This window comes from Stegodyphus dumicola, chromosome 10 (genome assembly GCF_044657685.1).
Source record: "Stegodyphus dumicola isolate Sdum_Otavi_A_Nest chromosome 10, ASM4465768v1".
NCBI classification, from domain to species: domain Eukaryota; kingdom Metazoa; phylum Arthropoda; class Arachnida; order Araneae; family Eresidae; genus Stegodyphus; species Stegodyphus dumicola.
This window is the reverse complement of record NC_140777.1, coordinates 72669087-72681922: the sequence shown is the minus strand read 5'-3', so window position 1 is coordinate 72681922 and position 12836 is coordinate 72669087. Positions and strand designations below refer to the sequence as shown.

The window sequence follows — 12836 nt, the reverse complement described above, 5'->3', positions numbered from 1 at the left end:
CATCATTAAACTTAGATTGTGAGAAGCAGTTCCATGTAGTGAACTACTAATAACTGTTTAAAATCTACTGAAGCGATTACCATTTGATACTAAACACATTTAAGTCTATGTTATTGCTCTTCATAATAGCCATGTTGTGCTATCCTCTTTATTTGTGTTTTGTATCACAGTTTATATCTCAAGAAAGTTGTATTTTGTACTTTCCTGAGATTTTGCAAAATATTAAATAATAATTTATGTTATGCATGTTTTAAAAGTATGTTCTTTGATAGGTGATTCTTCTCACCCTGTATTTATACCTTTATATTTGACCAAAAAAGAGAGAAAAAAATTGAGAAGACAAAATAGAAGAGAAGCTTGGAAAGAAAAGCAAGAAAAAATTCGATTAGGTTTAGAACCTCCCCCTGAACCAAAAGGTAGGAATATGTAACAGGTATTATTCTTAACTCTTTTCTCTCCCACCTTGTGTATTTTTTTTTATTATTATTATAAGAATTTTTTGAATAAATTTAAAGAAATTCCAGTTATCAGAACTTGCAGTTATATTTTGGTGTATAAAATCTAACGCATGAAATAATTATTTTAGTTCGTATGTCAAATCTGATGAGAGTACTGGGAAACCAAGCTGTTCAAGATCCAACTAAAGTTGAAGCACATGTTAGAGAACAGATGGCTAAACGCCAAAAGTAACTATATATCTTTTCATTAAATTCTAAAATATTTTGAATTCTTAATTACTGCGTAGCAACCAATTCTTATGTTTTTTCATCACATTTGCTGGTAGATCACAATATATCATGCTTTTTTAATTTTAGCCTCTTATTTTTGTATTGCCAGCACCCATGAAATAAACTACAGACATTATATAAAGCTGAAAAGCAAATTATAGATAGTGCCACTGATAAACTGTAAACAGAATTTTGTGACTTGCAAACTGAAGATCTCCCTAATGAAATTGTACAAGAGAAATGCACTGATAGGCAGTGAGTTTTGATTTTAAATGTCAGGAGTAAAAGGATATGTTGAGGGCTTTTCTTATATCGCATTATCAGTTTAAGTATTTCTTACAATAATGATTAAAATGTGAATGGAAGTCAGGGGAGGAAAATAAGCACTTAATTTGGATTATCTTTTTTCAAATGCAGCTGTTAAGAAATTGGTAGTAATGAAGTGTCAGAGGATAAATGTTATGAAGAAAATTATGATATTCTTAAAAAAAATCTGTGGCAGCAATATTGTCATCTCTTAATGAAACTTATGCAAATTACATACTCCTGTTGTAGTGATTTTCAGCATAATTATTCTAATTAATTTTTGATAGATCTCAATTGTTTCAATCTGCTGTAGACATTTATAGAAGTTCTATGAAGATTCAGCCAATGTTTAACAGTTAGTATTTGTATTTAATTTTGTTTTATGCTGATAAATGGTACATTATTTATTTTATTACTAAATTTATCAACACAGTTGTATATACACTTTTTTTTAAGTTCAAAGGGCTATTAATTTCATTTTGGCATTTTGCATTGAAAACTTTAAATGTTGGTAATTTCATTTTGGCATTTTGTGTTGAAAACTTTAAATGTCAAGTCACTATTCAAATTGTTGCTGCCAAATATTAGAGCCCTGTGTTATATTTAAAGAAATTAAGTAATGAAGAATCTCGTTTCACGCATTGTAATAAAACAACAGTATCTAAAACCATCAAATTTTGATTAACGTAATCTTCCACTAAATATGGGCACCTAAAAGCCCTAATTTGGAATTTGTTTTATTATCAATTTCATGTTTTGTAGCAGTTCAACGAATTTTTGATTATTAAACCCAATGATTTCAAAGTGGGCAATGGCAAAAAAACTTTATGGGGGAAAAAAAAAAAATTTATATCCAACGTGCGAGGCTGTGTATCAGAAATTCTAAAGATATGCTGATTTTAAAATTTTGTGATTTTGCTGTTTAATTGAATGTTACCGTTTAAGTGCAAAGAACATGATGTTTAATAAATAAAGGTAACATGCAAAAGGTTTAAAAAAAGTTCCTTTGGGCATAATGTAAAATCAATCTGAAAGGTTTCAGATCTTTTTATTATTATTATTATTATTGTTTTATTTTCATCATGTTCAAAAGTATTCTTATAAATAAAACTCTACTCAGGGTTTTGTTCAAAAGATTAAGAAAATTATGAAGGAAATGAAATTAAACAAAAAAAAAGCCTAAAATTTAAACTGTCTAATTAAATTTTAATGTATTTTACTTTAAAATCACATTGTAATTCTATAGCCAAAATCATGCACTATTAAGTGAATTGAGGTCACTTTGGAGTTCTTGTGAAATTGCGTCACCGTGCTGAGTGAATTTCCCATTTTTTCCAATTTCAGTATTGGTAGTTATTAATAAATCATTATTAGAATCATTTGCATTTCTAAAAGACTTTAAAGAAATTTTTAATCAGTGCATTGTATACGTTCCTTTTTTTTTTCTTTTAATGCAATTAATATCAATTTTATAAGCCATCTCATTAAATTTCTGTGTATAAATATAATTTTAACAGCATTTTTCTAAAATGTTGTAAAGTTCCTAAGTTGTGAGGCAATTTTTAAAGAAGTTCTATTGATGGTAAATTTAAAATTTGATTCAAATTTCTGCCCCCCACCTTTTTTTTTTTTTTTTTTTTTTTTGTTTGTTCTGATAAATGTATTATATTCCTCATTCTGAATAAGGGCTCACCACTAAGCAAAAATGTAAAAAATAATTAAAATGCACTGTATGACATAATAATTAGTAAAATAGAATCTGCAAAGGTTGTGAAAAATAGTGACTTTTCAAGTAAACATTAACGTTATGTTGTTAGAAAATGCCTTAGAATTGTTAAGCAAAAGAACCAGACTCAGAGATGCTTGTCTATCTAATGGCAGTTATCATGCCAAAGAAGAAGAATCAAATTGTTCCAGAGATGGTAGTGAATTGATAGGGGTTGGTTCTGCTAACAGATTTAGTGTCTGACGGATAAAACTATCTACTACAAAGTGGAAACAGTGAAGGCAACAAAGATACAGTGTACATTTTTACACTGTATCTGTACAGAAGGAGCTTGTGTGTTATATGATACTGTCTGTGTAGAATGGTTTATTACTATTATATTTGACCAAAAACATATCAGTGCAAGATCTTCTCTTATAATATGAGGACTGTATTTACTTAACTTCAATCAGACTAGCAAGAATCTGGAAATAGCATCCAGATTCTTGCTTTCAGCTACGTAATTTTTTGAAGCTTAGTACTGAAGAATCACAGAGCCCTCTTCATTTTTTTTTCCTTCCCCTCCCTGGAGATTTTTTCTTCCATGGTTGTGTCCATTAATTTATTATAACTTTTTGAGGACTTCTACTTCTGTTTGTTTCCAAAGGAAGAAATCACAAAGTGTGCCAACCAGGCCTATATCACCACATAGTAGTATAAAATGCTGCAGAAGGAATTTCTTGAGGACTTTGTGCTGTATAGCCTGATAATTAGCATCAACTAACATTGAAACACATTATCATAACAATTATGTACTAACAATGAATGGCATAATGTACCCCTAAGTGGCATAACAGCCTTTATCAGTCAGGTCTTGAGTTTTTTTTTTTTTTTTTTTTTTTTTTTGTTGTTATTTGATGTATATTATTATTTATTAAAGCTTTTTTCCATTAATAACTTCAGTATCATAATAATGAATGAAAGTTTTAAGATAACAGTGACAAAAATAATTAGTTATGCAAATTTAACAAACAAATGTTATTTAAATACAATACCTCATAAGTAGATCCAAAAACCCATGCCACTCAGTGGGTTAATCATCTGTAAATTAATTGGCTTTAAATTTGATAGTCTTGAATCATTCTTTCACTTTCAGATAGTGCTCTTAAAATGATATTGCAATAAGTATTTATAAATTCAGAGATTTATGATTTCAGTAAATTATAAATTTTATGCATGTGTGTATTTATGTATTAATGCACATATGTGTGCACATACATTCATGTATACATATTGAAACATTTTTTAGAGCTCACGAAGAGGCAAATGCAGCTCGTAAATTAACTGTTGAGCAGAAAAGAGAGAAAAAGATGAGAAAATTGAAAGAGGATACAAGTACAGGTGTACAAGTTGCTTTATATAGGTAAAATCATGATATGCATAAAATACACTAATTTGGTGAAATAAATACTCCTCAGATATATTTCTATCATTTATTTTGTATATTCCATCATATAATTGACCTGTAAATGTGCTAAACATTTAAAAAAATGATACTTCCTCATTAAAATGCCGCCTATAAATAATTCCTGAATTGGCAAGTTTAATTACCCAATCTGTAAATGCAGGTTTCAAATTTTGCTAAAAGCTTATATGATGACCATTTTAATAAGGAAGTACTGAAATATTTAATATTGGTAGCTTCACCTTAACTTCAAACCCTAATATAAAGTGCCCTTTTTATTACCTAGATAAATGTAATTATAAATTACATACATAAGGAAATAATACTCTTGAAAGCATCCTTAACATACTAATTTTCAGTAATCTATTATTAGTGAATCTAAATTGTAGATGAGCAGTAAGAAAAATATTAAGCTGGGCATATACTACTAAGGTTTATCTTTCTTGTGTATTAATTTAAATATTTTAAAGTACCAGAGGTGCTATTAGTCTCAGTCCTCACATTTTTGTTTATTCCCTTTTGCATCATTCACTTTTCAAATAAAAGTATGTTGCCACCAAATGTTATTTCATTGTATCGTATTGTAAAAAATAATATAAGGAATATTTAAAAAAGTGGAAGCACAAATAAAAGGAAGTTGCCACCAAATGTTATTGCTATGTATTATTTTTAAAGAAATAATAAAATAGCAAATGTAAAAAAAATGTATGCAAAAACTTAACACTCTGTCCAGAATTCTAAAGATATACTGTTTTTAAATATTTTGTGATTTTGTTATTGAATGTTATATGGCATGAGTGCAAAGACTATTAAACATCACTTACGTTATACAAAAACTTTATTTAAAGTTAAAAAGATAAAAAAAAAGTTATGTAGTCATCTTACTAAGAAAATGGAACATTGATATGAACGGAGAAAAGACTGACAAAAATTAATAGCCACACTTCACTCTCTATTTAGAATTCTAAACATATGCTGTTTTTAAAAATTTTTGTAATTTTGTTTTTGAATTTTATGATGTTAAGTGTGAAGAAATTAATCTTTAATAATCTGTACTATTAAATAATGAATCTGTATATTTGTATGTATGTGTATTTGTTGCAATATGGAAAATCTACTGCCGCCAGAGCGATTGTTTTTAAACAGACATTGCCCTTCGCCTGAGCATGTGCACCTCAAAGCTTTTCATAGAATTTTGAATTTTAAACTTGTTTTTGATTTATTTTTTTATTAACAAACTCGGTGAAAGTGAGCAGCTGTTCGAAAAAAAAAACATATTTATCTCCAGCATACAAGACTGCTGCCATTTGGCAAAATGTAAAATATTTACCTTTCAGTTTTAACCAACAAACTCGGCTATTTAAAAGAAGCATGTTACCACTGCCTGATAAAAAATGAGCAACATATTCAGTAAAGCATAAGACATTTAACATAAGTTTAATATGTATGTTACTTAATAAACTAAAAGATTTAAAAGCAATAAATGCAGTTCTTAATATTTTTAATCTGATTGATTTAAATAAAAATGTATTTAAATCATGAGATAGCTAATTAGAAATTGAAATATTTTTTGTGAAATCCACTAGCTCATTATGTATTTTCTTTTTTATGATAACTATTTTAGACAGTTGGCCATGCAGTTGGCTATTAGAGTTAAAAGACAAAAGTTATGTAGATCATCTTGTAAACAAAACTAAATATCGATATGATGAATTGGGAAAAAGAAAAAAAAGAAAGAAAGAAAGAAAAAGGAATAAAATTAATGGCAGCACTTAACACTCTGTTGGGAATTCTTAAAAAATGATGCTGTTAAAAATTTTGTGATTTTATTGTTGAATTTTATGTGGTGTAAATGAAGAAAGCAATTTTTAATAATAAAGTTGTTTTTTTTTTAAATTGTGTTAGTAGGCATGATTCCAAGAGCAGATTGGTAATTAGTAAGCTCGGTAATTAGTAAGCTCAGTGAAAGCATAAAAACTTAATATTTGATTCCTTTCGTCCCATTTTTTTAATAATTTCTTTTATTACTTAGTTTTCATTAATCTTGTTATTTGCATAGTAATAGTTAAAAATAATAGATTTGTATTTAAATAGGAAACCTACTGAAATAAATGTAGTCAATTTCATATGTGACATGTTATTATTTATAGAGTTTGATACTTAGTATAATTTTTCTTCCTTTAATTTTTTTTAATATTTTGTAGTGTAATGTATGGTACTGTTCTGTTATCTTGATTGGATTCAGAAATGTATGTGCATGTGTATGTATGTACACATATGTGTGTATCTATACACACACATATATTCATTCTTACATGCATTATGAACACATACATATCTGGATCTGTTCCTGATAACAGAACAGTACTCTATGTATATTACGAATAATTTTTTCATGATGTTGCACTAACAGTCAAAAAAATAGAATTGAAGAGTGGATGATCTCAAGAAAGATATCAGCTATTTCATATTTTCAGAGATTTATTATTTCTAAGAAATTTCCGTTTGTTTGAACATCAAATCAAAAGACTGAAAATGCAAGAGGAAAATGTCTTTATTCTCTCATTATTTGCCAGTTTCTTAAAAAGAAATGAAAATAGCTCTTTGACAAACATAATTGGGTGAAAGTTATTTCTAACAATGAAATGAGTTTTACTCTTACTATAGAACTGAACATATATATTTCAGCATATTTGTATTTTTTTGTTGAAGTGTATTAAAAATATTAATTTTATTCAAAACTAATAAATAAAAATAATTTATTTTCAGGGTTCTTAATCTCAGCAATCCCGCCAAAAAATTTAAAGTTGAAATGAATGCTAAGCAGCTTTTCATGACGGGTTGTGTTATATTGTATCGAAATATCAACATTGTTGTAGTAGAAGGAGGTAAACAATTTAGCTACTTTCTATGAATTACAGTGTGGGTTTTTAAGTCATTGAAGTAATTTGGGAAATTTTTTTGTGTATAGGACCTAACCAACAAAAGAAATTCAAACGTCTGATGTTACATAGGATCAAGTGGAATGAGGAGCAAGCTACTAAAGATGGAAGTAAGACTCTGATTCCAAATATTGGCGCTAATTATTATTTGTTTTCATTACTTGATTAAGTATGCTACTTTGTAAATGTTTGCATTCTTAATAGTGATATAGAAAAAAATGTGTTTTAATATTTGTGAAATATAGTTAAAAACACTGTATTCATATCTAATTTATTAATTTAACACAACTGGAAGCTTATAAAATTAAAACTCTAGTTATTTTAAATATATAAAATTGATGTTTTTGATATTTTTAATTGAATATTAACTTGTTCTGCTAAATTAATTTTAATTTTTAATTTCTTTATGTTTCAAGTATTCTGAAAAAATTAATGTGTAAAAAAAACATTCTTCTGTTATTAAAAAATATTTGTTTTTATTCAATCAAAATGTTTTGAAAATCTCATTTGAATGATACGTAATTTGAATAAATTCCTCCTACCCCATATTAGACAGTCTGGGATTACAACTTGTGTATAGCTTCATAGCTGGCTTATAAAATTCATTCTTAAAATTTCATGAGACTAAAAGTAGTAAAATTTAATATAACATCGTCTAGAGCTAGCTGTGTGCAATCTATGATATTTCTCCCCATTATATTGCATTTTATTCCTTAAAATTGAAAGCTATAAATATTTTCTGTAACGTGTATTGAAAATGGCATTTTGATTTCATTGTGTATGTAATCTTACTTTTGGTATATCCACTAATTCCCTGCCTTTTTTTCTGCTGTGGAGTTCTGTTAAGTAATCGAAACTGCTTAAAGCTACTTGCTGTTTTTCAAGCTTAGGTGCAATCAAATAAATATTTTTCTCCAACTATTAGTAGAATAAACACTGACTCATATGCTTTTAAAAATGGGGAATATTTGTGATATGCCTGATATTTAACGTAAATATGTAAGCTAGTTTCCTCTTAATAAATCCTCTGTATTAAATATATCCTTCCAAGTTAAAAAAAATAAGATTATCTATTATGATATTTATGATTTCTAAAATTTTGTTTCATCTGATATGTAATCTTTTCCAGAATGTAATAAAATGTAGCATGTAGTAAATAAGTAAATGTAAAGTTTCATTTTTTGTACTCAATTCTTACCTGAAATTTCAGCTGAACAGGGCGAAAAAATAGAAAATCGTTGCATTCTTGTTTGGGAAGTAAGTATTTAGAAAGAACTATTATTATTGCTTATAATGTTATAAAAATTTTAAAGCATATTGTCTGTAAGTCTTTCGTATTTGTGTAATAAAAATATATAATACTAGCAGAAGTACCCGATGCCAGTTGAAGTTAGATTGAGAGTGATGTATTGTTTTACTCTTGACATCACTTGTATGACTCGTGACATTCGAATAATAGCATATTACATGTCGTAAAGAATATGATGCGTCATTGTAACGAATAAAAATGCCAAAGAAACAAAGTAATCTCTACATATAATAAAAGAAAGAGTCTGTCTACGTGTGTGTGTCTTTCGTTCACGCTGCGCGTAAGCTAATAGACCCACGGCTATGAAATTTCGTACATAGGTGCATCTCGACAAGAGCCAGTGCACATCAAAGCGATTTTTTTCAAAATTCGAATTTGAATTTTTTTTATTTTATGTTTTGTGATGAAATCACATCATTTTGAGACATAATGGGCTCTAGGAAAGCGAGATTTTACTCTACACACTCCATTTTCACATCGTCATGAAAAGTAGGCACTTAGCTATTTTATGAACTTAAAATAAATTTCGTGTTTCAATAAATCGTTTAAATACGAATTTATTTAACAAAGGGAGCTTAACACTTTTTCAACAGGATTTTTTCTAAAAAATTTTATTTTTAAAAAATGTACAGTTTATTTTTCTTTGATTTTTGGACACATTAAACTTTCATCCTTGCAGCTGCTTTTACAAAAAGAATTTTGGAAAAATGATAATATTTTGTATTTTTAAATGAAGCTTCCAAGTACACTTCTCACATCTTACATCTTTAAAAATGTGATTTTGGCAACAATTTTCCTGTCTTGTTGATAGATTTTTGACAAAATCGCATCATTTATGAATATTTTCATTCTTTTAGAAATATGGGTTTGGCAACAATTTTTCATCATATTTCTTATGTCACTTTTTAAGAGATTGGCATATTTCATTGTCATTTGTTTATATATATAATACTCTTTTTTTTTTTTTTTTTTTTTGATAAAGTTGTTCTGCAGAGTAAAATTGTGCGCGGAATTTTTTGTTTTTTGAGTTTTTTTCCTGTTATTTTTTGCTTATTTCACTGTTGGATAATTTTTTTATTAGGATAATTAATATTTGTATTAAGGGATATAGCTTATTTCATTGTAATTTTTTTGTCTTGAAAATATAAGATAAAATATCATTAATTATACTTTGCTTTTCAGAATTTTTTGTTTTTTGTATTCTTTTATGTTATTTATTGCTCATTTCACTGTTTTTAAAATACTGAAAAGTTTTGTGTGATTTTTTTAGGAAAATTGTGCGCGGAATTTTTTGTTTTTTGAGTTTTTTTCCTGTTATTTTTTGCTTATTTCACTGTTGGATAATTTTTTTATTAGGATAATTAATATTTGTATTAAGGGATATAGCTTATTTCATTGTAATTTTTTTGTCTTGAAAATATAAGATAAAATATCATTAATTATACTTTGCTTTTCAGAATTTTTTGTTTTTTGTATTCTTTTATGTTATTTATTGCTCATTTCACTGTTTTTAAAATACTGAAAAGTTTTGTGTGATTTTTTTAGGAAACAAAGTTCTTAACCTCCTTTATACCATTTGAGTTCTTAAGATTTTGCAAAGGGAAGTTGGTTAATTTATTTATTAGGATAATTAATATTTGTATTAAGGGATATTGCTTATTTCATTGTAATTTTGTTATACTTAATAACTTTTTTATGAAGTTCTGCAGAGTAAAATTCTACATAGTTTTTAAATTTAACATTTGTTGTTCCCTTCAGCCATTTTTCTGGTACATTTAAAAGCCAGATGAAGGCTGGCAGTGAAGCTGCTAGTATTCAATACATGTACCACAATTCACTCTGTAATAATACCCATATGACATATGTGATTGCCATTTGGGTCAGGAGAAAAAAAAAAAAAAAAAAATACATCATTATTTTGAGCAAAATGAATTGAGTGATATGAAGCCCACATAAAAATTTTGGTAGAAAAAAAAATAAACTATTTTTCTCTAATTATATCAGCACTGTTGCCACTCGGAAAAAATGAGGTCGAAAATTAGCATTTTAAGCGTTTTTGTCTATATATATATATATATATATCTTTTTTTTTTTTTTTTTTTTTTTTAAGTGGACATCAACCTTTTTCAGGACCCAGAAAAGAATCATTAAATGTTTGGTGGCAATAGCTGTAGTAATAACTGAGTTATTAGCGAACAAACACACACACACAGACTTTCTTTTTTATATAGAGAGATGGTAATTAATTGACTATTCTCTATTTAAGAGAAATGTCAGCAGGCATTTTATTAAGAAATAAAAGGTTAAGTTTTACTTTTTTTATGACAAAGGAAATTTATGTAAAGAATATCTTACAGGTAAATTTTCTATTGTCATTTTACAAGGATATATTGATGTCTTGTGCTGTGGTAAGAGTATGCATAATGTTGAATTTTCTGAACTTCATCAGTATTAACCCTCTGATCGGCAAGGCTGTATGTATGCAGCCTAGAATATTTTTTATGAGTTTTGTACATATACATATATATAGCTTGCATCCTGAAATATGTCAAAGAAATTAAGACAATATGTTAAAAATTCATAAATCTAAGTATCAGAGGCATTTTGGCATTAAAATCAAGAAAATGCCTCTTTATCATGGCAGTTATTGAAAATTGTGGCTTTCTTAGTGAAACCATGCACCGGTCAGAGGGTTAAGTAAAATTTTTATAATTAATTTAAATTAAGAGTTTTGTTAATTGCATTTAAAAAGAAATTTTATATTTTCAAAAATAATATTAAAACTTTTACAACCTTTAATACTTTTGAAAGTGCCATTGCCTTAGTTTAGTTTCCATTAAATACATTGTATCTTATTCTGTTAATTTTCGTAGTGATAATTATTAATCACAATTATTCCTCTTTCTGAAAGACAGTTCCTTTAAATTGCAGAATTATTTTAATTTGTGTTTTTCCCCCTCATTATTATTATTTTATAAAACTAATTTTAGAAATTATTGTTTCATATTTAATTTTTAGGTTCTTAATATATATTTTTAAATAATTAATTTAATGTTTCATTTCTAAAACGTACTTTTGGGGGGGGGGGTGATTTTGTAGACTTTGGAAATAAAATGGAAAAGAAAAAAAAAAAATTGATACGTAATGTGTTATTTTTTGTAACACTTGTTCAATCCATCCATTCTTGTTCATGCAATATGCATGCAGAGATGTCTTGCTGAATTGCAAGATTCAAATATGCTGCTAAATTTATTCTGCCTGTATCTACTTGCATCTAAAATTCACCAAGCTTTTGATACCATTCATATATAGCTTTGTTAACTGAGCATTTTTCATTATCACTCATGCACAATTCTATTAATTAAGCATTTGTCTTGTAAATTTGTCAATGATGAATTTTAGCTGCAGTTTGGTTTTCAACTTGAACAAATATATTAAAAGCATGAAGCTCTTATTTGGCAGGAGCATCATAGGAATATGAAATATTTTCATGCATAATTACAGAAATGGTCGAATTGGAAAACTTAACATTATATTAAAAATTTTCCTTCATTTCCAGTTTTTGTTTCCACTCTTAAGATATTAATTCAAATTGGCTGTCATATTATGGATTGATTTATTGTAACTATTCGTTTGTAAACAAACAAACAAAAACAAAAATTATTTATTTAATATATTTACCCTCTCTTTAAAGGGAACTGTAACACAGCGTTCCTTTGGAGATATAATGTTCAAATTGTGCCCTACAGAGTCTTTTGCACGGGAATTTTTCAAGAAACGTGGTGTTGAACATTATTGGGACTTAGTGTATGGAACATCAATACTTGAAGCTACTGAGGATTCCTAAAATGCATATAGGACATCTTAGTTTAATTTGTGAATAATGAAAAAAAAAAATGTAAAACTCTTGTACAGATCTTGTAACAATAAATATATCTGAAATTGCCAACTTTTATTAAGCATTTATGTGTCATACCTTCATTTTGTTTCTTGTATATTTCTATTTGAGCTAAGTAAAGGAGACAGACCTTTTTCTCTTCATTAATTTAATATTGTTAAAAATATGGAAAATATTTTGGCTTCAATATTAATTTTTTTTATTGCATTACAAACACAGGCTTACCTCTGCATTTTGAAAGTCTAATATTTCTGTAAAACCTTTTAAAATTCAAAATGGTATAAAATAAGTGTGTCAAACTGATGGCCTGTAGTCATGTTGTTACAAAGATTTCAAGATTTTAGTTATTTGAAGTTTGAGTTTTTATTATTTCCATTTTCATTAAAAATGAATGTGGACAATGTTCCAGAAAATTTATAATGTGATATAAATCTTATTCAAAGATTTCAAGATATAGATTTTGCACTAAAAATAATAGTTTTA

At 27.3% G+C, this 12836-nt stretch overlaps 1 protein-coding gene across 1 annotated transcript in view; it reads left to right on the top strand.

Annotated features, from left to right (window-relative positions):
* The window catches only part of Prp3 (pre-mRNA processing factor 3), a 74583-nt gene extending 62173 nt beyond the window's left edge, over positions 1-12410 (top strand). Inside the window, exons 14-20 of the mRNA XM_035368494.2 lie at positions 273-416; positions 587-686; positions 4049-4162; positions 6974-7092; positions 7176-7256; positions 8357-8403; positions 12150-12410. Coding sequence (XP_035224385.1) covers positions 273-416; positions 587-686; positions 4049-4162; positions 6974-7092; positions 7176-7256; positions 8357-8403; positions 12150-12302 — 758 coding nt within the window. The 3' untranslated portion in view covers positions 12303-12410. The remainder of the gene's footprint in view (positions 1-272; positions 417-586; positions 687-4048; positions 4163-6973; positions 7093-7175; positions 7257-8356; positions 8404-12149) is intronic.
* The last annotated feature ends 426 nt before the right edge of the window (positions 12411-12836 follow it).